Raw genomic sequence first — 26,831 nt, 5'->3', positions numbered from 1 at the left:
GTGGTTGTTGTGGTTATAGTCTTGCAGCACCGCGAATCTTGATCCACAGCCCCTCGACCGTAAGTAGCGGCTTGCCCTGTCGATCCCTCATCGTGGCTTTCATCCGCATTTTGTTCCCTGTGTCCCCAACTACAATCGTTTCAATGCCGACAACACCAGGGCATAACACCGGCGCCAGAAGCTTCACGTCCATAGTAGCTGTGGCTAATCGGCCCTTAAGCACCTCTTGTGCCGACTTTCCATCATGAAGCTGGAGTCTCCAATAGTCTTCCCCTACTTTCATAAAGCCAAGGCCATGTTCAAGCACAGTATTGGCAACCAGGATATGCAGCATTGCTTCATCCATGAGTGTCAATAATGCGCCACCGTGGCAGATGCCGGGAAAGCCGTTCAAGCCGGTTCCATACTTGATCAGAGATATCGACTTGGTGACTTTGGCGCCCGGCGCCGGCTTCTCGTACAGCTCGAGCCAGTTTTTCACGCCGTTGTTCGCGCGCATTGTGTCGCGACAAAATCGGTCCGTATCTTCACCCGGTTCGGTGCCTCGCTGGCGGTCACATGCAATCCAGCTGGGAGATGTCAGGTACGGTGTAGCCCATGTCAAGGATGCAAAAGCTTCGAGATGTTCGGATGTTGCCGTCATGGTAGAAAGCGGAAAAGTGGTGTACTGTGTCCAAAATGCAACCAGTGCATCAGTGGCTTCCTCTTTATCCTCATTTTCGCACTGCTCTCGTCAAAGTATGTGGTTAGTAATAAATCAAGCGCTGATGGGCGTCTCTGTGAAAGGTAGGTTGCTGATGGTATCTTTCCTATAACAGTTGCTGGTAAGACTGTGGCGCAAGGCTTTGGTGTGCTGCGCAGAAGAACCGCCGGATCAGAAGCAGGCGGCAGCAGCCGAGGTAGAGATATCAGTCATGCGGCTGATGCTGGCTCCTGCGCGACGTCGTGAAGCCAAAATGCCATGGTTGGAAAAATGCAGCGTCGTTAGTACTGTATTGGATGATGCAAGTGCTCGAGTGTGCACCTGGGTGGAGGCGCGCAATCTTAGCGCGTGTCACGAAGAGCGCTGCAGGTAACACTTGGCCTCTTCACCTCTCACAACCACCATCGCGTGTTCGCCTCAAATGTCTGTCTTCCTGTAGTCGGCGACTACGCTTATTGATATTCGATTAGCATGCATGTGCAGTTTCTAACATTCTGAAGGCGTACAGGCGGCGATCGTGCCACAACAATGCGACATCCTACCAATGCTGTTTCGATGGCGGCATACATCACATCGCCTCAATCGGCATCAAGCTGGGTGGCTTAACAAATCGCTGCAGCGAATACTAAGTTGCTTATACAACCTGACGATTACCATACATTGGCAAATGCAACCGCCGAACCTGCGCATTCCATGATGCCGCAGATGCCTCTCACAGTCACGTGATGCTTACTTACTCCATGTAATCGCTCTACAGGACCTATTATCGCGTAGAGAGCGTGCCGAAATATGCCGGTAACTCATTGGACATTATTGAAATGCGGCGGCCGATGCCTCGGATGCCTTTGCGGCACTCAAAGTGTCGCCAGTTGTGCAGGTCGTTTATAGAGCATAGCACCATAGGCACCGATGCAGTGGATGAACGGTTTAGGATAAGGAAAGTCGCTCGTTGATGAGCAACGCATCATCAACCAAATTCCATCTCATTCAGCACGAGAAACACGTCGCGACGAAAGGAGTCTTCATGTCCAGCCTCATCAAGAACGTCATCATCCTAGGAGCATCCGGTTCTGTTGGCGCACCCATACTTGACGCGCTCCTCGCGGAACCCTCCTTCAACGTAACCATTGTCAGCCGTGCATCCTCATCAGTCTCGTTCCCATCTCACATCCCCATCATCAAAATCTCGGACGCCTTCACGACAGAAGAGCTCACAGAAGCCTTCAAGGGTCAAGATACAGTCGTAGTCGCGTTATCCACCAGCCCAGTCACCGCTGGCGGAGAAGATGGTCTAGCATTCCGCCTCATCGACGCTGCACTTGCAGCACGCGTAGAACGGTTCATTCCCAGCGAATTTGGCGCCAACAATCTCAATCCCCGGGCTCGCGCTCTCGTACCGACATACGACCTTAAGGGAGAAATGCTGAAGTACCTCATCAACACACGCGACGAAAAACACAGCAAGATGACGTGGAGCAGAATTTATTGAGGTAGTTGGCTGGACTGGGCACTCGATCCATCAAAGTCTGGTAACTTCCTCGGCATAGATGTGAAGGGGAGGCAGGCGACGGTGTACGATTACGGGAATAGGCGCTTTGCCGTTACGAGTAGCAAGAACACCGGCCTTGCAGTTGCGAGAGTATTGGTGTATCCTTTGTTCACCGCAAACAAGCAGATCTTCTTGTGCGACTTCTCGGTCAGCACCAGGCAGATTGTCGAAGCACTGGAAGTGGAGACTGTGGCCAAGTTCCACGTTGAGGAGAAGGAGAGCGGTCCGGAGATCAAGCAGTTTCGAGAGGAATTCGAAGCAGGGGATTTGAATGCGACGTTTCGGTTGTTGGCAATCAGTTTCGGGGCTGATGTAGCTGTTGGTTACGATTTCGAGGCTGAACAAGAGATCTGGAATGGTAAGCTAGGGCTTCCCAAGGTGACATTCGAAGAAGTGGTTCGTTGGGCTGTACATCTGGCGGCCCGCTCCTAGGAGCAGCAGAGGTTGAGCTCTGTTTGGAAGGGGACATGAAATTTACTATTCTCTGATATATACCTCCTCTCCTTACAGCCATGACACACCACTCAATTCCACCCTCCCACCCGCTATCCCCCCACAACCTAAATCGTCTTCACCGGCCCACCCGGCGGCGTATACCCCCTCTGCCCCGCCTGCACCTGCCAAAGCTGCACAAGCACCCCCTCCTTATCATCCGGATCATACGCCCCCGGCAGTCTCACACCCTCCGGCAACCCCTTCACCCCATCCCCACCCACCTTTATCTGCACACACGCCGGATAAAACTGCGCCCCCATCCTCGTGCCCGCCACATGCAGCCCCAGTATCTCGTGCCTGAGCAGATACTCACCGGGTTTCAGTCCCGCGGGTATGGTAACAGTCCAGCTGGCGCCTTGCTTGGCGAGGTAGTCGGAGCCCCAGGGAGGGGACTTGCTGGTGTCGTAGCCCATTTGGTCGAATTTGACCTGTGAGGGGGGTATGTGGGGTTAGTGGTTGTTTTGTATGGAGTCTTTGTAGGTGTGGATCTCACCCAGGGGGTTCCGGTGTCGCCTTTGAAGGTTGTGCAGTTGCTGCCGCAGGAGGCGAGGTAGTTCATTACGGGGCCCGAGTGCGAGGAGCCCCATTGGTCCCATTGGAGTTTGCTGGATTGTGTTAGTGCCGGGGTTGGGTTCAAGGTTGCTGTGTTGATGCTTTGCATGGCAATGAAAGAGGACGAGGGGATATGAGAGGAAGAAGAGGAAAGCACGTACACCTTGTCCCCCGGCATAACCGGTATAACGCCTTTCGCTGGCAGGTTACCTCCCACATTGCACGTAATGTCTTTGGATGTGAAGTCAGGAACCGGTCCGTTGTCTTTGATGCGACGGGCGTAGCGAACAGGTTCGGGAGTGAGGTAGTCGTCTTGGCCGACTTGCCAGGCTAGGTAGTTGGCTCCACCATTGACCGAGATGGACTTCAGGTAGCCGTGAGCGGATGCGGAGGTGATGAAACCGAGGAGGGAAATGGCAGAGATGAACATGATGATGGTATTGAGCGAGCCGCAGTGGATAGCAGCTGTTTGTGTTTGATCTTGTTGACGGTATTTCCGTCGCTGAATGTTGTGGTTTATATACTGGAATGGTCAAGTCCTTTCTCAGTACCATCTGCATGTAGTCCTGCAGTGTCACGTCGTCCGACCCGGAATCCGTAGATTACTTGAACGCTTGTTTGAGGATCGCCTGCTGCTTTTTGGTGGATTATTCCATGTTAATTCTAGAAGGCGTGGACGTGACTCAATTTAGATTGGGCGCATATTGCTGCGGAGTGGATCCTCCGTGTCCAAATCGGGCGGCGAGGCGGAACGTCGGACGTCGTTTCAGTCTTCGTAGCACATCGGAACACGGTGTGGCAGAACGGGCTGCGAAAGGTTGGAGTTATGGATAGAGATTTGATGAATTCTTTCTATGTCACTCATGAACTCGTCGAAATAGAAACGTGAAGATTACGTGCAGAGAAAGTACTTGTCTGCAGACAGATCTACACATCGTCCTAGACACCAGGCATACCAACCATCAGTACCTCTTGTATTTTCCCCGATGATGCTTAGCACTCGAAGTAGCAAGTCGACAGCCTGTCCCAATAGTCCCGGTCCCGGTTGACCCACTCAGTGCGGTTACACGAAGCATCCTTCCAGCCCTTGAAGCTATCATCGAAGTCGATAGTACCGACCATACCGCCAGTATACTGGAACTTGAACCATTCCCAGTGTGCACCAGGAGTCATGTTGATCCACCTGAGGCTGAAAGTGTCGGTGGGTTTGAAGAGACCGTGGATCTTGAGTGCTTGGCCCGGTGGCTTGCCGTCGATCGCCTTTCCGTTGAGCATGCCTTTGAGAGGCTCACCATCGTCCCAACTGTGTGACGTTAGTGTGTGTACTACTGTCATGAATGGCAAGCCGGTCATGGTAAGAGTGGTCTACGTACGTCATGCCTTCAATGGTCTTGTTCTGGCCGTCCGAGAGAGCGACCCAGACGGTGGTGTCGATATCTTGCGGATTCTGGGGCTTCTTCTCGACGATGTTGAGGTAGAGGTAGCACATGCCGTGAGAAGGTGGATCTTGTCTCGCGGCGGCGTCGGAGGTCAACATGGCAACATCGGAGGATGCAATGGGCACCGCAGCAGTGTTGGCGACGTTGCAGATGCTCAGAGCAAGTAGCAGAGCAGCGTTGAGGAACTTCATCGTGAAGGAAGTGATGTGCTTTCGGTAGTAGTCTAGGCTCTATAGGATGTAGTGGGTGGATTGGTGGTGGTTGCGTCAAGCAATGGAAATTGGCAGAGGTGCAGAGACTTTTGAACGGCAAGAGATTGCAATAGCAGTAAGCGGTGAAAATGCGGATTCGATGTGAAGTCGGCTAGAATACTGAGCCGAGTGCGGAAGGCACGACTAGCGGTGACGTCGCGTAAACACAAACAATCAGCGCACAAAAGGGCGCATCAATGACCCGCTGCCATACTTTTCGTAAAAGATACACAAACATGCCGAAATAGAAAGCTGATTCGCTATCATCAAAAGCCCAATGCTCTATCATACGATCTTCGCTCCAAACGCCAATGTAATGCAAATCACAAACGGCTGGCCCAGACGGCGCTTTCCAGCACCGTAAGAGAGGGAGTCATTAGGCGACGATATCCACCAAGAGTATTAAGTAGCGAGCAATGGTCGTGTTACATTTCGTGCTTCCTCGTCAATCTCCTCTTGCGTTGGGGGTGTCAAACGAATACTTCGGAGCCAGCCGTACCACCGTCAAACATGCTTGTAGATGACCGGGCTCTTGGGTGGGGTATCCACATTGATCGAGTCTACTCTCTTCCTGGGGGTGCCGCTGGGTGAGCCCGAGCCCACGTTGTCGTACTCGTACCAAACGCCTTTGACCCGCCTATTCAGCTTCCGAGGAGGTGGGCTGATGCGGGTTGCGAGAGCGTTGAATGAGCTAGTGGATAGCGATTGGTTACTTGCTGTATCCGAGATGACGTTTGAAGTGAACTGTGTGACAGAGTCGCCGAGGTTCTCGATAGTGCGCATCATACCCTGGCAGGTCTGTGACAGCTCGATCTGGTTCTTGGACAGGGTCTGGAGTTGAGAAACGGTCGTCTTGAGTATGTCCTTGGTTTGCTCCTGAGACTTGCGCGTTTGCTCTTGTGATTTCCGTGTTTGTTCTTGACTTATCCTGCTTTGCTCATGCGACTGGAATGATGTGTTGGACAGGGCAATGTAGTGTGACGCGTTCTGATCGACAAGCGCTTGAAGCTTGATTTGAGATTCGGAAATGGCCTTGATCTGGATACTGTTCGACTCGTTGATCTCTTGCATCGCTTGTAGGCCTGTCGATTGCGCGACCGAGAGCGCATGGACTTGCTCAGCATTGCTCTCGACTATGCTTGCCAGCTGGGTCAGACTCGCCGCCAGGCTGTCGATAGCCGAAGTGCTCGCCTTCTCTTCGCATTGGTGCGGTGGCGCGACGGCGGGAACACCGTTCGCATGTTGCAAGGGTAGGACAATCGGTGGGCATGTCGGGCTATCCTGGCACGTGTAGAACCACTTGTTCTGAATATCGGAGAACCTGGGGTCTTCCATTATGAGCTCCATGTCTTCGCTCCTGACGACGAAATACTGCGGGCTCGGTCGCGACGACGACGTATATTCCTGCTGGACCAGATCCCACCATTGCGTGCAAATGGCGGCCGAGGCGAAGGTGAGGATGTATGGAGGAGATGCAGGATAGTCGCTCTATCGCACAAGTCAGTACGCCGTTGTTGGCCGGTCGATGGCACACAGTGCAATTGGCATCGCTCACCCTCTGCGCATAGGCATAGAACAGATTCCCACCCTCTTCCATCTCAACCCTCTTTTCCTGGGCCGGCCGGCTCTGGCTTCGTTTGCGCGGCGATAGTGATCCAGTCGCTGGTGGGGTGTCGGTGTTCATCATCAGTCCAGCAGCGAGCGAGATGCTCGGCTTCTTCCTCATGTTCTGAGGCTTTCGCTCTGGTGATGTCTGTCGTCGACTATGACTGTGTATGCGCTTCTCGAAGTTGGAACTGGAAGACTCAAAGACAGCCTGCGACATGGAAGATTCCATGAGCGCGGCGAAATCAGGCATGCTCTGTGGACGCGACATGTCTGGATGGGAGGGTGATTCAGGTTCGGAGGTACAGTGGCAGCAGAAAGTATCGTCGAAGTTATTGGCCAAGTGACACCTAAACGACATAAAGAGACATATGGACGACACAATCTCTTGAAAGCCCAAGAACAAATAAAACACCAAGTGACCGGGGAGGGGCTGGTGAGCTATGGTAGTGTATGAGGTTGCGGCTTGCTGTCATCCCTGTCGATGACCTCACAGTACCACGGCTTTACTGGGATGCGCGTGCGCTTGGGGGTTCAGTACCAGCGGAAGACGGGAAGTCTAGATGTCAATGGATGTCAATTGTCTCATCGCATGCTAGCTCCCTGGCTCGCGGGAAAAGCATCGCAGCGAACGAGGGGCTCCAGCCTGCTCGACACGAGAGGACGCGCATGTTGTTGCTACCCATCAAACGGTACCTGTCTCATTAGCGAATGCAGGGGGCTGCGCATCAGGATCGCGACTTCAGGGGGGAAGAAGGAACGTCCTCCGCATGGAAATAGGTGGATTTTAGGCCGCGGCTCGTTGGACGAGATAGCCGGTGCGATGCAGTTGGTTCGCGATGCACCGGGGCGGAGCCGCGAGCGAAGTTTGGCGCGGCAGCTGGCAGTGGGGCATGACGTCGCGCACGTGCGGCCGCAGGCGTAGAGCTTCCAGCGTCCTTGGAAAAGACGTTATGCGCACGACTATAGACATGCTTTGGCGATATTTGTGTTTCTTGCGGTCCCATCGTGGCGTGGACACTCGGAAAAACGCGTGTATCTCTGTGGAGAACATGTCGATCTGATTGGCCGAGGTAAGCAAATGGCCGTGGATTTTCTTTTCTTAGAAACAAACTACATCAGCCTCTTCATTTTGACATCCTGTTTGAGCATGTGGTCCGGTATCAGTTGTCACAACATTGCAGAGGGGAACCAGGGTGTCCTGAATGGAACTATTGATTCCTGCTAGATAGATGATATCCAAGGTGCGGCGTGCAAGAGCGTTGCCAACCTGTCCTTTCGATCATCAAGTTGATATACCTTCATATGTAAAACCTCGTAAATGTTACCGATCTTGAGCCTGTCAACGAACACCCCGGTAGAGATATCATTCCAACGCTCAAGAAATATTTGCATGCGCTGCTCCCCCTTCAAGATGGGAACTTTTGGGAACGTTAACGTCGCACCAGCGATGCCAGCTCCAAACGGGCAGCTAGTTGAAGTCGTCTTGCTCGAGACCGACCTTGACTTCGAAGTGCTCCATGCCGCCAAAGCCGTGCTTGCTCAGCCAACCAGTAGGAACGACCGACTCAAACTGGGTCATCCAAGGCTCAGCAGACTCCTTCTTGAAGATGATGTGCAGGTATGGCTTGGTGACGGCAGCGACAGCAGGGACTACTACTCCAAGAGTTGCTGCAAGAGCTACCAAGGCAGGAGCTGCAGGAATTGGAGCAGTGTCACGCTGGACAGGCTTGCGATGAATACGAACTGACGCCAGTGAGCGGCTACGAAGGATAGAGCGCCACTTTCCGTTCATGCTAGAGCATTGACGGTTTTGAAGGACGCGACGGCCGAACAGGCGGTAGCTGGAAGATGGTCAGTGAATAGATCATGTGATGAAAGAGGTAGGGAAACTCACAGGTCCTTGGCTTCGCCATCAGTCTCGGCAACGTAGTTGGCTTTGAGGTAGCGACCGAACCCAGCCTCAATCTTGAGGCTGTTGGCCCAGATGTCAAGAAGAGTAAAGACCTCGATGCCATCACCAGCACGCTCCAGCTCGTTGGGCTTGTCTCCAACCGCGATGGTCAGGTTGCCTACAAAAGGCGCGTCCTCGCTGCGCTCTCCTGGAGGACCAAGGTTGGAGACGACTTCCGTGGCGGTCGGATAGAAAGTCTTGAGGTAGTCCACGATCTCGGTGAGGTCCATGCCGATCTCCTGCTTGGCCATGTAGATGGGACGGTACTCAGCCCTGAGTTGACGGCATACCTGGGTAAGGCCCCAGAAGGGACGGTTAGTCTCTCGAGGTTCTGTCTTGGGCTTGGGCTTAGTCGAGAGACGAGACTTGTTGTTGCCGCCCGAGATCTTCTTTTCCTGGTCCTGGTCGACGATGTCAGAGGCCAAAGTACGGCCGCGATCGAGACGAGTGCGGGGACGCAGAGAGGCGAGGCGCGGGCGGTAAACGAGGAGGGCCTGCTTGGGACGTCCATGGGTGTGCATGTAGATCTGGTTCCTGAGTTCTATCAACAGTCAGCTTGCGTCAAAAGGGTCAGAATCGTGTGACTTACCTCCGGGGAGGTCCATGAAGCGGAACGGCTTCTGCAGAGCGGGGTAGCTGGTGCCAACCTTTTCTTTGAGAGCAACATCGACCAACTTAGCCATGGTGCCATCTGGCTTTTTCTTGGTCTTCTTCTTGACACCGGCATCAGTGCGCGCGTGACCTCCACGCTTGCGCTTGCTCTGGCGGATGGGCAGGACTTGGGCAGGAACAGGACTCATGGTGAGTGCCGCGAAGCCAGGTACAGGCAGTCCGGGGGAGGGCGGCACAGTCGCATGCTCCGAGCCCATGATGACGTTGGAACCGCCATTGAAGCCATTTCGGCGTGAAGTTGGTGTAGAAGGGGCAGGAACGACTGGCGGGTGACCGAACTTCCTGGGAGAAGAACGGGAAGGAGGTGGGGTGCTCGGGCGAGTAGGGCTGTCTGAGTTAGCAGAGTCCATCAAACCAAAACTGAGAGCTTTGTGGGGAAATCATAGGCTCTACGTGGGAAGAGAGGGGACTTACGCCATGAGGTCTTGTACTTCCGGCTTTTTGCTGGGTTTGAGAGAAGCTGCTGATAGCGAGGGAAATAGTGATAATCAGATATTCAAGATAATTGCGGGATGTAGAAGTAATGGAGCGTAGACCATGGAGATTCTTTTATGTCTTGCGAAGTAAAGGTGAGCGGGGAAATGCCAACGATAATCGCCACCAGCGTCTCTGACGGTGACTGAGGAAGTTGCCTGAATCGGAAGTCACCTCGAGACCAGGCCTCAGGTAAGAGAGCGCGAATGCTTGGCAGTTCCTCTTCATGATCGTTTTTGATGTTGGTATGATGGAGTTTGGAAGCAGGGAATGTTGGATACGATGTCATAGTACCAATAATCCAAGAACGTGGAAGGAGCGCGTGATTCAATCGCGTGGTTGTGGGTAGGTCTTTCCTATTGTACCTGCGAGGGAAGGCAGCATTGCAGTGCCAGTTGCAGTCACGACGACAGGTCATCAATCGAGAGTACCCGTGTGTAGACCCTGAATATGAAGGTGAGGTGCCATTGTAGGTGGTAGCAATTGTGTAGAAAGCCATTCCCTCCAACTTTTACCTCCGGTATCGGGCTCGTGACCAAGAACAAGAACGTGCCATTGTAGGGTATTGAAACGTGCTATTGTGATAGAATGCGTCGTGACTTTGCTTCAGCGTAATCGCTTTTCCTTATCGTAGTGGTGGTATGACAGAGGCAGGTGAGGTGGGAGCCTGAAGTAGATAGAAAGTCCCCTCTGCAAACAAGTGGCTGCTGGGGTAGTTTCGATGCAACACACGGTGGCAGCGAAATAAGTGGTAATAGATAAGGGTACTGACTACCGAACGACGCTGTGGTGGCTGTGGTGGCTGTGGTGGGAGCAGACTCGAGTACAGACAAGCCCCTCTTATATGCAAGACGGTAGCGGGAGCGGTAGAGCCTGGCAGAAATCGAAACTGCAGCCTGATCTATCTGGAGGGAGATCAGATTTCACATCAGGAGACGCATTCAATGAGGAAAGACCCGAAGGTCGTGGTAGAAGGAGCGGACCCTGAGACCTGCCTGCGCCATGACGTCATCATCCTCGCGATCGTCATCTGAGCAACCGGAATACCTAGGTAGCTGTCGCATTGCTGCACTCACAGTATCATGTATCAATGTAAGCTTTGTTTAAGTTGCTGTGCACTTTTAACACAGCCATACCCTAACTCCCATAGACATCTGTGCACAGTACGGCACGAATTCTGCTCTTCCATAATTCGATATTAATTCGATCATGTTCACATTGCTTGAAATGGCTCGCCCTTCCGTCTGCAGTAAAACCACGCTCATTGACAGTAGGCTCTTTACGCGTAGCCCATCGTAGAATCCCAAACGACAACTTTGATGCCGCAATGGGCCTCCAAGGCTTTTTCAAGGGGAAGAATTCGCTGGGTAGTGTAGTATGGCGAATATTTTCCGTATGGTCCAACCTCTACAGATACGACTGGTGGGGCATCCCGAACAATGTGCTCGATTAAAATGCCCTCAAACACGTTATCGCGTATAGCTGAGAGCCAGGTGGGGTCGTCATATTGGAGAAGAAGACACAGTTTGTGGGAATATTTCTCTGCCAGGCCCCTGAGTTCGAGATCGGACTCATCGCATGGACGGTAGGCATCTTCCAGGGCAGCTTCAAAGCGAATCGATGTCCAATGCGCGCGAAGCATTAATAGTTCGTCCAGATCTGCAATCATTTCCAAGCATGTGGGATTCTGGGACACACAGACGTGGCCCCGTGGCCTCATCCGTGAAACTTCCTCTTCCTTGTCCAATAGAATTCGAACGACGCGAGGAACGCCGCTCGAATTGGGCCCGCCTGGGTAGAATGTATTGAACCAATCCTGCATGTACTCGATTCTGTCCCAACGGAATGCGATTACCGCTTCACGACGCTGTATGGGCAGGTATTCAGCTCGGATCTGCCGGCAAACTTTCGTAAGCCCAGCGTCGATGCTCCCGAGAGAGGTATCATGCTGGTATCTTATGCTTGAGATGGTTTGTTCTTCAGACAAGGAAGCAAAGTAGTACACTCGATTGCGCAATTCTGTCTATCGTCAGTTTTACGTCTTGCAAGAGAGGCGGAGAGGATCTCGTACCTGGTATAAGATCGAGGAAACGGAAAGTCATCGTGACTGTGCGGTAGGTTGAGAAGTGGATTGTAGGTCTCTTTGATGGTAGCTGTGAAGTGAGCGTGTTCGCGGATCGAAATCGGTATGCGGATGTATCGCTATGTGGGCGGTGCGAACGTGTTATATATCTTTGCTTTTGACTCACATCTAAGTGCGATGCGAAAAATTGGTTCATCCACTTCGTCCTATGGTACTGCGGTGCGGAGCAGACTAGCGAATCACAACCTCCGAAATCTACATCACATCCAGTCAATTCGTTTTCCTCAACTAAATGTATCGTTATCACAAGAGCTTGTGCACCGCAAGGTGGCAAGTGAGCGGAGAGGAGCGCTCACGAAAGATGATTGACTACGCGAGCTCTACCAGTCTCCGAACCGGCGTACAGTGAGCGCCGACCTGCTCATAGCCTCTGCGAGATAAACGAAAATCTCCGCAACATAGACTGATCAGGCAACTAGGTGATTTGATCAACTTTTCATGCAATTCTTCTTATACTACATACTCGACAACGCATGCCCACCAGGCGATACACTCGAAAACTTGGGTTGACCAGTTCTTCGACCTTGCTCAGGTGAACATCGGTGAAAAGTATAACGCAACATGATGACCGTGTGAAAGCGCGACGTCAAGACCGCGAGCGCTGCTCCACGCATCAGGCGCGCTGGTCGCTTCATCGTAGTTCTTGGGAGCGTGAACACCCGTGAAGTTGATACAAATACATGTAGTCTCAACGAATGATGCGCTTGATCTGATCCGGACATCTCCAATAGTCCCGTTGCTAATATCCTCGCGCCACTTTTCGTTCGCATGGAAAGCAAGTGCGTTGAGACCACGAACCCGGTCCACATTCCGGGGGTGCTGTACAAGATCATAGCTGTTCGCAATGGTGGCGGACACCATCTCGCAGTCCAGGCCAGGGTTGATAGCTTTGAGCTTGAGAACCAGAAAGATGCTGAAGTGAGAACCGAGAACTGAGGATACCGCGAATGGTACTTCGACGCGTATGTTATGAGGGAGGGACATGGAGTCTTCAGCTGTCGTCATGTATGCCCGAGCATAATGGCCAACATTTGCAAGGTCCAGCCGAACCTCAGCCATGCGACGTTGAACTGGGCGGTATTCTCGGCGGATCTGGACACACACTCTTGTGAGCGCAGCGTAGTTGCCGGACTGAAGAGAGGCATCGCGTCGGATAGGAACGTGTGCGTCGGTGATTGACGCGAAGTGGTAGACTATATTGCGCAATTCTGGGAAATGTCAGTAGCTCCTCTCACGCGATACGGGTGAGGGAAGTAGCATGCCTGGGTTGAGGTCGAGGAAGCGAAAGGCCATGGTGACTCTAGTGCTCTTGGAGCGGATGGGTAACTTGGACGATGGTAGTATCTGACGGAGACTCTGATGACGTAAACGTGGTGGCTTATCGAGGGTTTGATAGCGAAGGTAGCGACTCGTTGTAAGCGAGGGCAGGAATTAGTTTACCCGCACGTGAGCCCAGGCGGTAGCGCTATGACCTGTGGAGAGCGGTGAGTCACTGACAGTTTACTTATTACGTAGTGAGTGATAGATGATTGCATTCTTCATCTCTCTGTGTATCATTCACGTCTGGGAAGTAACCTTGAACAGAAGCTCCAGTGCTACGCCTTGTGAAGAAAGAAGAAGTCGATGCGATGACTATGCGATGCCGGAGCCTGCAGGCCGTGAGAGATACGCCACTCCTTGTCGCCTCTGAATGTTTTTGGCCAGTCCCTGTAACCAAGCGTACCCACGAAGACGATCTCAACCCGTGTGAACCCGATCTCCATCCATATATATACTTCGCCAATGGAACCGTTACTGAGACACGTATGCCAGTCCTTGTTTGAGTGAAGGAGCACCGAGTTAAGGTCCTGTGCTTGGTTCAAGGCGATAGTCGCTAGAGCAGCCGCGTCATGCGGGCCACCCCCTATGGAATGAGGCCCCTTTGGGATATTAGTGGGCACGATCCTGATGTCCAAGCGGGGGTTCTGGACTTTGACTTGTAGAATTGGAAGTGAGTCGAAAGTAAGAGCGCAACCTGGCTTGGTGAAACGGGATACACGGACGTGAACCTCAAGAGGGAGAATCATCTTGTCTGCGGCTGAAGCGAGAAAGGTTCCAGTAAACACATCAAGGTCTGAAAAGCTCAGGGAAAGTTTGGCCTTGCGACGCTGAATTGGTCGATATTCAGCTCTAATTTGAACGCAAGCTCTCGTAAGACCAGCATAGTTGCCGTCTTCTCTGTGAGGCAGCCGGGATATAGCCAGCGGCTCGTCACCGACCACTGTAGCGATCTCGTAGATACGGTTGCGCAGTTCTGCATGTAGTCAGCGCTGGCTGATGTGCAAGTGAAGTGAATGAAGCGGAAGACTGAGATTGCGTACCTGCTGGAAGGTCCTGGAAGCGGAAACACATCCTTGCGAACTGTTGCGTTGAAGGGTGATATGAAAAGCTTTCGAGTCAGATGTAGGCTTGCGTGTCCACAGTGCGATGGAGGAAGCAACATTGTTGTGAAGGTGCGGACGGGACCTGTCTAGCGGTAGACCGTGCACGCTAAGCGCAGAGGGCTCCTCGTGCTTCTGGAGAGTGAAGGAAGGTACGTCTGAGCATCTTTTCCTCAACTTACCGCAACAAGACATAAGCTACCCCATGCGTACGAGCGGTGTCGACTACTCTCGTGGATCATAACGACTGGCCGAGAGACTCGATGAACGGAACTGCCTTGACTGCAGCTTCCTCCTCCACGTCGCCTTATACTGAACATATTTGGCTGAGAGAGTCACCCCATGTTGTCTTCAGGTGCCGAGTGAAGTAAACCGCTACCTCATCATCGTGTGCGAGACGTACAGATGGCTTCGCTACGTAAATATCGACGCTCTCCTCATACTCAAAGATGACTTTATTTAGCACCATGGGCAACGCTGATAGTTCGTACCGTAAAGAAGCAGGCTGCTGTGCGAAACATGCAATACAGTTGCCGCAAAGGACGTGCCATGGCTGCCGTGTGACAACACCCAGGGAAAGAGTTGATGAGAGGCAATGAACTCATGTTTGTCTGACTGATCTTTTGCACCTAAAGACACCTCCGAGATTCCAGCCGAGCCAAAGCGCACTCAACACCCAGCAAAGTATCGTGGAAGGAAGTCACAAAAGAACAACGCAGTCGGTAGAAGACACGGTACGAGCCGCGCGCTCAGAAGGAAGGTAAGCCGAGGGCAACGGGCACCATCCCAATTCAGGAACCATCCCGCCCCATCCGGACGACAGTCCTCCAGATTTGCCCCGCAACACCACCCCGTGACGCAGTGCCATCCCATGTTTTGCTCGGCGGGGTAAAAGCTGCACCGTCAGAGTCGCGGCCTTTGAGCCTCACTCGGCAGACCTTCCTCCGCCCAATCTCACGCGTCTAGATACATAAGTGTCGACCTCCGACTCCGACTTCTTACTATATTGCAGACTACTGACTTCCCTATCTTTACTTCAAGTCATACCAACTCCATAAGCTTCTACAGCAGAATCTTCTCCCTCCAAAACCGCCAAAATGTCCATGTCCGTCGAAGAATGCCAGACGCCGCGCGCCGGCTTCCCCAAACCCGTGCCAGACACACCCACAAACGTCATGCAGCAATTCAGCATGAAAGGCAAAGTCATCGTCGTCAACGGCGCAGCCGAAGGAATCGGTGGAGCCGTAGCCGACGCCATGGCCGAAGCAGGCGGCAACGTAGCCCTGTGGTACAACTCCAACAGCGCCGCCATAACCCGCGCGGAGAACCTCGCAAAGACGCACAACGTCAAGACAAAAGCCTACAGCGTGAACCAGATCAACGCCGAGGCAGTCCAAAAAGCCGTGCAACAAGTGGTTGAAGACTTCGGCCGCATCGACGTCTTCGTCGCAAACGCCGGCACAGGAGACAGCAAGCCGCTCCTCGACCAAACCCTCGATAGCTACCACAACCTCATGAAAGTCAACGTCGACGGCCCCGTTTTCTGCGCCAAGTACGCCGGCGAGGTATTCAAGAAACAAGGATTTGGCAACTTGATCCTCACCAGCTCCATCTCCGCACACATCGTCAATGTACCCATCGACCAACCTATCTACAACGGTACCAAGGCGTTTATCTCGCATTTGGGCAAGTCGCTGGCGAGGGAGTGGAGGGAGTTTGCGAGGGTCAACATTGTTAGCCCGGGGTTCTTTGATACCAAGATGGGGGCTGGGCCGCAGGTAATTAATGAGGGGTTGAGGATGATTCCGTTGGGGAGGCAGGGTAATGTTAAGGAGATTAAGGGATTGTTCTTGTACCTGGGCAGCGATGCTTCGAGTTATATGACAGGAAGCGATTGTATTATTGATGGTGGGTATGTACTACCGTAGATGTGTAGTGGATAAAGGGAAGGAATTGATACCATGTCTGCTGTTCATTGAACACAGGGAAGCTATACCCGTTGCCTTCGTCAATGCATTTCCAATCGTAAACACTCCTTTAGCTCTTCAAACATGTGATTAGGGTGAAAGGTTGAGATTAAAAGGTATATGTGCTCGCTAAGCCCAGATGAAAAGAAATTGAAAACACGATGAGATGGCTACTCATCTTTACTCCTTGCCCTGTCCAGGCTCTCCCGCTCGGTCGTCTCACCACTGCCCGCTTCAACACCTTCGCTTCCCTTGCTCTCTTCATCTCTGCGCTTATCTTGAGCGATATCTGGCGCAGGTGCAAAGTTGCTCTTGCCCCGAATTCTCTTACCAAATACATAGAAGACCACTGGCATCGGTACCAGTACGAGCGCCACGCAGCCAAGCAGTGTACTGGCCCATTGGATCCCCATACCGTTGAACATGAAGGTTGCGAATAGTGGGAAGACTCCACCAAACATGGACCGCATGAAGGTGTTTGCTGCAATAGCGGAAGCGGCAAACATGAGGTACGCGTCGACGATGTAGTTGAGAAGCGAGAGGAAGATGGAGAAGATTCCGAAGCCGGTAAAGAGACCGCTCAAGACAGGAACGATCCAGTGAACGTTGCCGGTGTAGCCAGTCCATCCGAACCAGAAAAGACCGGCTGCGAAGAGCACGCCACCAACCATACTGATGGGTAGGCGCCATTCTGGAACGGGGATGTTGTTGTTGGCTTCCAGCTTTTTGATGTATCGTGGGTTGTCGACGACAATGATGATGAAGGCGATGACTTCACCAGCGACCATGCCGAAGTAGGCAAGTCCGCCGATGCCAGGACTCCAGCCGTAGACGCCTTGGAAGACGAGGGCGTATGCGGTAAGGAAGAGGTAGAGTAAACCATCTAGAATTGTTAGCTGAGTTCTTGTAACGAGACGGGGTGATCCAACTTACAGATAAAGCTCATATAGATGGTGATGAGCAGTACAATAGGCTCGGTGAAGAGAATGCGCATCGGTCGGCTGACGTTCTTAACGATCAGCTCCTTGAAGTCGACTTCAATTTCCTCCTGCTTCGCGTGGATACCCCAGTTCTTGGTTCGTCTCCTGAGCTCGCTCGCCTTGTTGATCAGCACAACGGGAGGATATGTCTCCTCCATGAAGAAGAAGAGCAGAGCAAACGACAGAAAGCCCATGAAACTGCTAATGTATTCGGTCCACCGCCATCCCAGGTCGCTCTGTGTGATGAATCCTCCGATGAAGGGTGCAAGTAGAGGACCCATGAAGACAGTTGCGGAGAAGACTGCGACGGCAAGACCGCGAAGTTTGTTGTCGAACATATCCGCAAAGACAGCGGCGACGATAGCGAGCGGAGAGGAGCCGAAGAGACCGGCGAAGAATCGACATATCATGATGGTCTGGATATCTTTGGCTGCGGCGACCGCGATGCTGAAGATGGCGAAACCAAAGGCGGCAATGATGAGGGGAGGTTTTCGGCCGTATAACTCGGAGAAAGGCGCCCACATCTAGAAGCTGTTAGCATATCTGACCGCATGTCTATGATCAGCGTACTTACCAAAGGCCCAAAAGCATATCCAAAAACGAACAAACTCGTTCCTAGAGTACCCACAACATTGGCAACACCGTATTGTTGCGATACTGCTGAGGTAGCGGCCGAGAAGATACTGCTACCCATGGTGGCTGTGAGGGCGTCGAATGCTAGGATAGCACCAATGCCAATCTTCTTCTTCATCGGCCAGTTCTGCGCATGCAGCGGATCGTCGACACCGTCGAACTCGACTACATATTCTTCCCTGTCCGGTAGCAGCGGGGGAAAAGGCTTGCCGGCCCCTAGGTTCGGCAATGGCTTCTCTGTACGACGGCGTGTGAGGGTCCTCGACAACCGCGAATCGACGCGCGATGCACCAACTGTGCCTGCATGCTGACTTCTGTGTGTCTCGATCCGGCGGATAGCTTCGGGGTTGCGTTCGGTGGGATGTAGTGTCAGGTAGTTGCCGCTCGAGGCCTGCGAATTGACGGTCGGTCGGCGGTCGCGTGCGGGGGTTGAGCGGGCAGTGCGTATTTCTTCGAGGCGTGCGCTATGTGTGGATGCAGAGCTTGCAGAGCTAACCGTCGAAGCCGAAGATGTGCTGTGCCGCGAGAGAGGTGAGGCGACCTCCTCTTCCTTTTCTGTGGTTGGTGATGCTACTGCTTCTGTTGGGAAGGATATCTCGCTCTGGGTGCGCTCTCCTCGCTCGTGTGCTTCGATGTTGCGCAGGCGCTCATCAGGTGTCTGGTCGTGCAAATGCCGTCTGTGGTACTCTTCGCGAAACTGGCTCTGCGGGTCCCAATTTGCGAAGCGCTCAGGGCTTGCGTTCGCCTCATTGCGCAGGATGTCCAGGTCTTCGTTCTGCATCTTGATCGCAATCTCCTGTTTCCTCGACCAAGGTGGTGAGAGTGGCTGTCGCGCTGGAAAGCGATAGAAATTGCCAGCGCTCGGCTGTCGGAACAATAATAGTAAATGTTCAGCCCGACGACGAGGCCGTTGTGGATCGTGTGGATCTAACGCGCGACGGTACGACTAGTCGTGACCGTGTTTTCGGGAGATGGGCGCGGGTGCTGTCAATGGCGATGAACAAGCTTCATTCGTTCAATCGCTTGACAGCAGCCCGTCGCCCTAAGTATCTGGCGCGCGTGGCCGTCATGAGCGAAAGATTTGCTCGCCTGCACATCTCCCGCACCTGTCGCATGCGACATGGCGAGAATATTGCCGGCACCAGCGTCCATATCCGGCGGACAGAGACTGAGTAAGCCACCGCTAGCCGACTGAGCGAAGGCGGTCAGAGACGTTGTGCATCGTGATTGGGCAGGGCAGTCGAACACAGAGAAGAGGTTTGCCGGCGGAAATGGAAGTTCGCCTACGTCATGGGCAGAAACTGCTGGGTAATCAGCGGCGCAGACCATCGTCATCACCGTGCATACGTAGCGCCTCATGCAAGTGGGGCTCCTCGTGGTCCTCAATTCAGAAATCATCGCAATAGGGGGAGATGCGATTGATGCCCATTCATATGCCTGACCCGCAGTAGCATCCATACCAAAGTTGCTATCTACATCGCAGCTACCGCTCTCTCAAAAATCTTGCCCAGGTACGCGTGTCGGGTTTCGCCAGCGGGCAAAAGCTGCGTTGCGAAGATGCCGCAAGTACCGCCCTTGCGATCGATCCACCACTTCAGATTGGGTGCACCTCCCCATCGTAAGGTGCCAGCCTTCAAGCCTCCTTCGGCATCATCTTCGAGTGCTACTAGACCTCCCAAAGCATGAGACCACTTCCGCGCACCAGGAGTGCCAACCGGAGCGTCGCCTGGAATCATGATGGCAGCGTAGGCTGGGACGGACAGCGTCTGATCCAGCGACTCCTGCGCCGCGGGTGGTATACATGGAGCAAACAAGAGCTCGATGCTTTCCGACTTGAGAAGCTTGCCATCATTCCGGAGAAGCGACTTTAGAAGTGCGAGGTAGTCTTCGGTATTGCCGAACAAACCCCCGCCACCAAACTCATCTTGAGGATCCAGCGGCTGTGCCAGTGGCATATCTGGTGGATTGCCAGGTATGAGAGCTGCATCAGGTGCAGGACGGGTCGTCATCGGCATCAACTCTTGCTCGATATTGTTGTGCTTGACGTAGAAGGAAGTCTTATCCATCCCTAGCACGTCAAAGATGTATTGGCGCATGTATGCTTCCAGCGTGCAGTTGTTGGCCCTCGCGATCATCAAGCCCACAAGCTCCAGGCCGCCACCATATGCGAAGCCGGAGCCTGGCTCAAAGATGAGAGGTGTCGCAAAGCACCGCGTAATAGGCGTGCGCATGAAGAGACTTTCTTCGTTGCGATGCTGCCTCCACTTTACGAGGTCAGCCGCGAGGAAGTCATAACCCACTCCGCTCGTGTGTGTCAGCAATCTTCGCAATGTCAACCTTTCTTTTGCAGGTTGTAAGATAGGTTCATCAGCGTTCCAGCCAGTCAGAACAACAGGATTCTTCCATTCAGGCAGTAAACGATCGGTGTCAGTGGGTTCGTCGAGCGAAAAGAGCCCGCGCTCGACGCACTGCAAGGCTGCGATAGCCGTCGCTAGCTTCGTGCAAGATGCCAGCCATATGGTCGTCTTCGTCGATACTGGTGGCGACGTGGATTCAAGCTGCAGTGTGCCAAATGCAGCAAGAAAGTCATCCGGTTCCGAAGTATCAGCTGTGAATCACGTTAGCCGCGAACTGTAGGCCATGTAACAGAAACACAAATGGCAAGCGAGGTCGCCGACCGTGCGAACGGCTGCGAGCATCCGACGGCTCCGTCGCATATTCCCAGTCCATCTCAACGTGCCGCTCTCAAACGCACGCTAAACTCAACGGCCCTGGCAAGTGTTTTGGCAAAAGAAAGCATGCAAAACCGGACCATACCCTTTCGAAGTGCTCTTGCAGCACCGAGAGCCACACCGGGCAGCAGGCGATCAGGGCCGGATGCAACTGCCGACTCAAAAGCGTCATTGAACGAGGCAGAGGTTGTCATCGGGGTTACTTGGAAGGTACGTAGTGCTTTGGGTGTTTACGGACATCATTTTCGATACCAGACCTTTATATCTAGATGCATGTAGACTGCGCTTATCATTCATCCTTCTGAGTGACTCACAACTGCATCAGTTCCTGCCCGCGGAGCCGATAAAAGGGCGTTGTAGGATTTAGAACGATGCAATAACTATCGTGAGGCTTCAGTCGCTTAGATGCTGACAGAGCGCGTTGCTGTTTTGGGTACTAGGGTGAGGCTGCCATCCTGATTCCGCGACTATTTTTACGTCCTACGGGCGTAGTCTTTCTCTTCGACGCCCTTCGCGCTGACTGCCCACGCTTTAGCCGCGGAAACAGGTATCTCGCGACTATCACTGCGACTCCATCGCAGCATTCTATCCTACATAGGTAGCCAGGCCGCTGTTGCGTTTCTCGCGTCCGCTTTAAATTCGCTCCAGCTTCCACCCGCCCCCACCTTCCGGTCCCGCACCCCACCACACCACGCCAAGGTTTGATGCACACGAGCAAGGGGTACGAACGCACACTCTGACCGGTACCTGACAGCTCCAGACCTATGCGACTTTACTTTTTTGCTTCAAATTCTCTTGCCTTGCCTTGAATCTTAGAACACACCATGTCTGCATTGTGGACGTGGGCGAATCATTGCGCATGGGGAATGACGGCATACCACATCTCCTGTCATCTCCGCGACTAATTCTCGGACCTATCCATTTCGCATCGTTACAGATGCTGCGAAGCTGCTGATCCTTCTAGTGTTCCCAATTCGGAGGGGACTGCATACACTTGCCACCGTACGCAAACTTGTCACAAACGGGTCCTCGACACCACTTCATCGTACACCGGTCACGGCTGCGGGAGAATTGAGCTCGATAGCCGACACGATCACGTACGATGCAGACGGTATCGATCGAAAAGGCGCCACTCCGGACACATTGTTGACAGGGACCACCGTGGCGGGAGCGCCCGACCGCTGCAGATTGGCTCGAGCCCTGTTGGTTACGCATGTTTGACAACCCGTACGCGAGGAAACCCAAGGTCGGACTCGCGTTTCGTCAAACCCAATACGTTGTCGTGGTCAAGCAGGGCAGAGTCCTCGGGTCCACTACCGGCCACTAGAATTCCGTCAACGTCCCTTGATCATCCCAGGATCATGAGTATACACGCATGCAACGTAATTCAGCGTAAACGACCTGTCCAGGTTTCAAAACAGGAGTGTGACAAGGCCTGAAGTGCAACTGCTACTCACTGCAGCAAGTCTGCTCTGTACTACCAATCCAGATCACTGACGCATAATGGGCACACTAATGCCAGGAGCTGAGATCGTGTTGAGTATTATGGCAAGAGATCTCGTTTTTCTCACCGATCAGCATCGTATACTAACAACGACCACGCGGTCTATCGCATACGGAGTATATCCCATCTCCGCGTCGATGCTCGTATATGCGGGTGGGTACATAGCCGGGCAAGCTCTCGACTGCCGTTATGCGCAACTCAACGGTCGTCGTTCCCAAACGCTGTATTGGTCGACTTTTGGTATTGTTTTTTGTGGTCGGCCCACTTTTGACAAGCCCTGGCGGATGTCTTACGCCCCCATGCTCCTCTCCCATTTAACAGGTTAGGTACTTCAAAAAGCCACCATGCACAAATGGTAGGCATCCCTTCACTCGAAAAGCCGTTGTTCAATTGTCTCAAACTTTGACAACGTTCCACGCACCATACAACCTTACGAATCATCTACATAATGCCTGGTGGCATAAACCCTCCCATCGAGGTCAAACTGAGTTGGCCAACACCAAACTATGTCAACCCTACACTACGACCAAACGCCATCCTCTGGATTGCGTGTGTACTTGGACCTATTACCGTCGTTATGACTCTTGTACGGTTATGGGTCAGAATCTTTCATCAAAGATGTCCCGGTTGGGATGACTGGTTGATGCTCGCTGCCATTGTAAGTTGCTCATGATCACTCATCACCGCTACGCTAACGACCTCAGGCCCCGGTGATCGCCTTGACAGTCATATATCCCCTAGGTAATATCTCAGACCAGTTCACTGCTATCTAGCTAACGCGTTTCAGCAACCAACCAAGCGTTCGACCGACATATTTGGGATCTAGACTACCTCTTTGAACCGGAAATCATCGTTAACGCACGGAAATACATTCTCGCAACCGAATGTGTCTTCTGTGTTGCAACTGGCCTCGTCAAAGTCTCCATTCTTCTCTTCTACCGCCGTCTCTCGGCTCGGGCCGTGTCGAAGACATTCGTATGGGTGACGTGGGCCACTATCGGCTTCATCATTGCCTACACCATTGCCTTAACCTTGGCACCTATTTTAGGCTGCCAACCGATCTCAGCATTCTGGGATCAAGTAAACATCATCAAGAAGTTACAAGGTTACGAGTTCCACTGCTTCGACGAAGGTGCCGACGTCTTCGCCGCCAGCATCATATCCTGCGCCCAGGACGCCCTGACTGCCGTTCTCCCTACATTCCTCTACTGGAATCTTCAGATACCGATCCGACAGAAACTGGCGTTGTTCGGTATATTTGCCATGGGTTACGGTGTCGTCGCACTGGGAGCTGTGCGAGCCTACTACAGCTGGTATACCTTCTATGGCACTTACGATGTGACATGGCACACATGGAATCTGTTCCTTACTTGCATGCTCGAGCTGTACATCGGATGCTTATGCGCCAACGCTCCCGCCATGAAGGTCTTCTTCAAACACTTCTTCCAGGAAAAGCTCAGTCAGCGATCCAAGACGAGAACACCAGCCGGTACCGATGATCGCCAGGACAGTGCGCACACCAAGTCGAAGAACTCGTGGAGGAAGTTCGGTGCCAGCATTACAGGCGGAAGCTGGGCCAACAGCACCAAGGGATATTACGATTCTCACCTTGGCACGACTGTCGACCCACATGGAGGTGTGCATGTGCACAAAGAGGTGCAAGTGACCATGTCGCCAACCAGCTCGGCGATGCCGACACCCACTGGTATTGACCGCCCTGTGTCAACTATGACAGCCGACATGATCTGCGACCCCGATTACGAGGACATCGAGCTGGGTCGTTACACCACAGGCCACAACTCGCGAGCATCCAGCATGCGATCGACTCATCTCTTCGAAGGGCACGATTTGGAGGCACTTCCCCCATTACCGATGTCCCCTGCGTCGCCAAAGTCGCCAGCCAGCGGTGCTCCCCTGTCATCGCATCCTCTCTCACCCACACAGAAGAGCTTACCCATAACACCCCTACCGGGTACCGCAATAAGTCAGGAAACCAGGAGAGAAAGAAGTCCCACACCAATGCCCCCACCGCCGAACGCGCGCCAGTCACCATACCCCCCACGCGGTTCAAGTCAGAAGAAGCCAAGCTGGCAGTCGTGGTCTTGAAGCATGCCGCGCATGCTAATGTTCAGGCCCTTATGTCGACCTATGCGCACGCACGATATGAAGCATCGCGTAGATCGCGCAAAAATTTCCTTGTCTTTCCTTTTACCTACAGCCTACGGCGTCGCTGTAAGGTCGCTTTATGATACCATGTCCGCTCTCCGGCGCTACTATAGAAGCATGTTCTAAATGCATCAATATATTTATACCCTCACAAAGCTTCGTGAAGACTGCCACCGTTCTTCTCGACTGACAGACCTGATGTTGCGGCGCTCGCTTCTACCGATCTGGGTGACCTCGCGGGACGAGATTCCGATGATGACGACTTACATCAAGGTGCTGCAACCTCGGCATGCAGCCGCAGCATGGGTATCACTCACGTCAAATCTCATCGGACGTCAGAAAAAAGAAGAACTCATTAGATATATAGCGGGGACAGAGGTTGTATTGTAGATTCTAGACCCATCACATATTAGCCGAAAGAAGAAGGTGCATCCTCGCTACTTTTTGTTCGGAATTAACGACCCGGCTATTCCGATTCCGATGAGGCGGCCACCTTGAATCTCCACGCGGGACACTTTCAACATCTACGCCCTATCGCATGTAATGACTCAATGGCGTTCCCCATCATGAAAAAGCGCCCTGCACCAAAGCTTGAATCTCTAAACCGGTCAAAAGCAATCAAAAGGTTCATTCCACCCGCATGATGACACCAAACCTTTCCCCACCAACGCTTTTCACACCCTCGGAACTCAGATCCAATCCATCGCTCTCGAAATCCATCACGCAACTCGTCAACGAAGCGTTCTATCGTTCATATGAACGAGATACGGTGAAATGGGATAACTCGGAATCGCGCTTCAGCGATGAAGAGGGGCTTCATACGCTGCTTAGTGGGCCGGGCAGCGTCATCGCCTGCATCTTCGACGACGCGGCGAGCGCGAACGAGAACGATGGCATCAGTGGTGAAGAGAGCAGAAAAGTCGTCGCCTGCGCCTCTCTCGTACCCTGGAAAGGCGGCTGGGAAAAAGAATGCGCAGACACAGAAACAGGCTGGGAGGTCAAAATCGTATGTGTCGACGGGGACCCGAAGTACCACCACCGTGGTCTTGCTATCCAGCTTCTCGACTTCCTACAGCAGTGTCTCATAGTCAGAGAGACCATCCAGCTCGAACAAAAGGGACTGCAGGGCCAACACGTGTTGAGCCTTTGGATCCTGGCTGCGGAGTGCCTCAACGGCGCGTATTGGCGTAAGAGAGGGTATGAGGTGGTAAGGAAGAAGACGTGGGGGCCGGGGACTTGGAGTTGTAAGACGAGTTTTGAGATGTTGGTTTTGAGGAGGGAGGTTACTTTTGGGTTTGGGGGTGGGTCGGCGGTGGGGAGAGAAGGGAATGAAACGTAGGCGGTCGGTGGTACCGCAATGGCTCCTTTGACGCCGACCGTGATCGAGAACGACCCTCCCAATCGAGCTTTGGAGATTGAGAGGCCATGCTCATGTTGAATGTTAGGCCTGTTGTCACGTAGAACTCTCGCAAGCCTGTCTTCCGCAGGTCGGGCAGGTAGCATCGTCGTGTCTTATTGTTCAAAGTCATGAGATTGTTTGGTTGCTCCTTGAACACGAGCTCGATCTGTAAATCTTTCCAGTCTGCCCAGGGATGGAGCAAGACCTGGTCTAGCTTCTTTCCGATGCACTGCGCCCAAGCGTCATTGTCGAGGCCCATGAATTGCGCGAGGTCCAGGACGGTTATACCGACAAGCCAGTCACTCCAGGTATCTCCGCTGTTATGCTTCTCTTTGACAGCGTCCCAGTCGACCTTCGGGTCCAACGAGAACAGGCAGGCGTAGTCGTTTCGTAGAAGCCTTAGCTTTAGTAGTGGAAGGAGGTTGAGCGACGGATGTGGCATTCGAGGCACGTGGACAATGCCTTCCAATACGTCCGCCCTATAAGCAGCGATCTCAGAGTTGTTCCAGAGAGTGTTCCTAGAGCTTGACTTCGAAATGGGGGAATCATTGCAGATGTTGCCGTCGATGTATACGGTGATTGACTTCGGCGCGCGCGTTGACAGCCACTCTCCGTTATTGAAGGTAGAACACACTGTGTGACAAAAGTACTCAACGTCCAGCCAGTCTAAACCGACTTCCAACGTGGCAAAGAGGTGTGAGAGGAACTCTTTGCGCAGATTTTGACACACGTGTGCGAGTGAGAAGATTGAAGCGGGAGTAGAGCTTGCACCGAGCGAAGATGATGTAGTTTTTAGAGCGAAACGCCGGACGCAGCCCTCGTATTCGGCAGTCAAGAACTCAAAGACGGAGTTGCGGAGTTCTGCGATGACGTCAGTGTGATTGCGACAGGCTTTGCGATCTAATGAACTCACCTGCAGGCAGGTCGAGGAAGCGGAAGGGCTCGGGGGGTGAGCGTCGCGTTCTCATGTTGATGAGCGACAACATTGTAAAGATTGATCCAAGGTCCTGCGTAGGTTCGGTATTTATCTAGCAGATGGGATTATGGGGTTAGAGAGAAAGAGAGTCGGCAAGTTGGGGGCAGTCATCAGCGTGGTGGTCCGTGGTGAGAGCAAACGACACTGAAAGTCTCTTCACGTGTGGCGTGTGCACGCCGACGAAGACAAGCATTGTCAGTACGTGTTGCAGAGAATG

The 26,831-nt window shown here is 53.0% G+C and overlaps 12 protein-coding genes across 12 annotated transcripts; 3 read left to right on the top strand and 9 right to left on the bottom strand.

Moving 5' to 3' along the window:
• Positions 1 to 13: 13 nt before the first annotated feature.
• Positions 14 to 499, bottom strand: J4E93_005728 (uncharacterized protein; the record flags this gene model as incomplete). Its single annotated transcript, XM_049343648.1, has 1 exon — positions 14 to 499. The coding sequence occupies one exon, from the start codon at positions 497 to 499 to the stop codon at positions 14 to 16; it is 486 nt and encodes a 161-aa protein (XP_049198881.1).
• Positions 500 to 1,655: 1,156 nt separating this feature from the next.
• J4E93_005727 (uncharacterized protein) lies at positions 1,656 to 2,192 on the top strand (the record flags this gene model as incomplete). Its single annotated transcript, XM_049343647.1, has 1 exon — positions 1,656 to 2,192. One exon carries the CDS (start codon positions 1,656 to 1,658, stop codon positions 2,190 to 2,192), a length of 537 nt encoding a protein of 178 aa, XP_049198880.1.
• Positions 2,193 to 2,812: 620 nt separating this feature from the next.
• J4E93_005726 (uncharacterized protein) lies at positions 2,813 to 3,729 on the bottom strand (the record flags this gene model as incomplete). The annotated part of the gene is made up of 3 exons (XM_049343646.1): positions 2,813 to 3,175; positions 3,241 to 3,352; positions 3,461 to 3,729. The coding sequence occupies 3 exons, from the start codon at positions 3,727 to 3,729 to the stop codon at positions 2,813 to 2,815; spliced, it is 744 nt and encodes a 247-aa protein (XP_049198879.1).
• A 563-nt stretch (positions 3,730 to 4,292) lies between these two features.
• On the bottom strand, positions 4,293 to 4,929 carry J4E93_005725 (uncharacterized protein; the record flags this gene model as incomplete). The annotated part of the gene is made up of 2 exons (XM_049343645.1): positions 4,293 to 4,602; positions 4,673 to 4,929. The coding sequence occupies 2 exons, from the start codon at positions 4,927 to 4,929 to the stop codon at positions 4,293 to 4,295; spliced, it is 567 nt and encodes a 188-aa protein (XP_049198878.1).
• A 564-nt stretch (positions 4,930 to 5,493) lies between these two features.
• On the bottom strand, positions 5,494 to 6,865 carry J4E93_005724 (uncharacterized protein; the record flags this gene model as incomplete). Its single annotated transcript, XM_049343644.1, has 2 exons — positions 5,494 to 6,477; positions 6,545 to 6,865. 2 exons carry the CDS (start codon positions 6,863 to 6,865, stop codon positions 5,494 to 5,496), a joined length of 1,305 nt encoding a protein of 434 aa, XP_049198877.1.
• A 1,200-nt stretch (positions 6,866 to 8,065) lies between these two features.
• On the bottom strand, positions 8,066 to 9,639 carry J4E93_005723 (uncharacterized protein; the record flags this gene model as incomplete). Its single annotated transcript, XM_049343643.1, has 4 exons — positions 8,066 to 8,438; positions 8,492 to 9,089; positions 9,138 to 9,547; positions 9,635 to 9,639. The coding sequence occupies 4 exons, from the start codon at positions 9,637 to 9,639 to the stop codon at positions 8,066 to 8,068; spliced, it is 1,386 nt and encodes a 461-aa protein (XP_049198876.1).
• Positions 9,640 to 13,432: 3,793 nt separating this feature from the next.
• On the bottom strand, positions 13,433 to 14,228 carry J4E93_005722 (uncharacterized protein; the record flags this gene model as incomplete). Its single annotated transcript, XM_049343642.1, has 2 exons — positions 13,433 to 14,130; positions 14,198 to 14,228. The coding sequence occupies 2 exons, from the start codon at positions 14,226 to 14,228 to the stop codon at positions 13,433 to 13,435; spliced, it is 729 nt and encodes a 242-aa protein (XP_049198875.1).
• A 1,126-nt stretch (positions 14,229 to 15,354) lies between these two features.
• Positions 15,355 to 16,185, top strand: J4E93_005721 (uncharacterized protein; the record flags this gene model as incomplete). Its single annotated transcript, XM_049343641.1, has 1 exon — positions 15,355 to 16,185. The coding sequence occupies one exon, from the start codon at positions 15,355 to 15,357 to the stop codon at positions 16,183 to 16,185; it is 831 nt and encodes a 276-aa protein (XP_049198874.1).
• Positions 16,186 to 16,394: 209 nt separating this feature from the next.
• Positions 16,395 to 18,618, bottom strand: J4E93_005720 (uncharacterized protein; the record flags this gene model as incomplete). The annotated part of the gene is made up of 3 exons (XM_049343640.1): positions 16,395 to 17,107; positions 17,158 to 17,728; positions 17,779 to 18,618. The coding sequence occupies 3 exons, from the start codon at positions 18,616 to 18,618 to the stop codon at positions 16,395 to 16,397; spliced, it is 2,124 nt and encodes a 707-aa protein (XP_049198873.1).
• A 691-nt stretch (positions 18,619 to 19,309) lies between these two features.
• Positions 19,310 to 20,068, bottom strand: J4E93_005719 (uncharacterized protein; the record flags this gene model as incomplete). Its single annotated transcript, XM_049343639.1, has 1 exon — positions 19,310 to 20,068. One exon carries the CDS (start codon positions 20,066 to 20,068, stop codon positions 19,310 to 19,312), a length of 759 nt encoding a protein of 252 aa, XP_049198872.1.
• Positions 20,069 to 22,521: 2,453 nt separating this feature from the next.
• Positions 22,522 to 24,179, top strand: J4E93_005718 (uncharacterized protein; the record flags this gene model as incomplete). The annotated part of the gene is made up of 3 exons (XM_049343638.1): positions 22,522 to 22,731; positions 22,778 to 22,814; positions 22,861 to 24,179. The coding sequence occupies 3 exons, from the start codon at positions 22,522 to 22,524 to the stop codon at positions 24,177 to 24,179; spliced, it is 1,566 nt and encodes a 521-aa protein (XP_049198871.1).
• A 1,343-nt stretch (positions 24,180 to 25,522) lies between these two features.
• Positions 25,523 to 26,624, bottom strand: J4E93_005717 (uncharacterized protein; the record flags this gene model as incomplete). The annotated part of the gene is made up of 2 exons (XM_049343637.1): positions 25,523 to 26,499; positions 26,552 to 26,624. 2 exons carry the CDS (start codon positions 26,622 to 26,624, stop codon positions 25,523 to 25,525), a joined length of 1,050 nt encoding a protein of 349 aa, XP_049198870.1.
• Positions 26,625 to 26,831: the final 207 nt, after the last annotated feature.

Source organism: Alternaria ventricosa, assembly GCF_023758065.1.
Source record: "Alternaria ventricosa strain BMP 2768 chromosome Unknown scaffold_9, whole genome shotgun sequence".
Classification (NCBI taxonomy): domain Eukaryota; kingdom Fungi; phylum Ascomycota; class Dothideomycetes; order Pleosporales; family Pleosporaceae; genus Alternaria; species Alternaria ventricosa.
The sequence above is the reverse complement of the archived record's forward strand: the minus strand, read 5'-3'. Positions and strand labels throughout refer to the sequence as shown.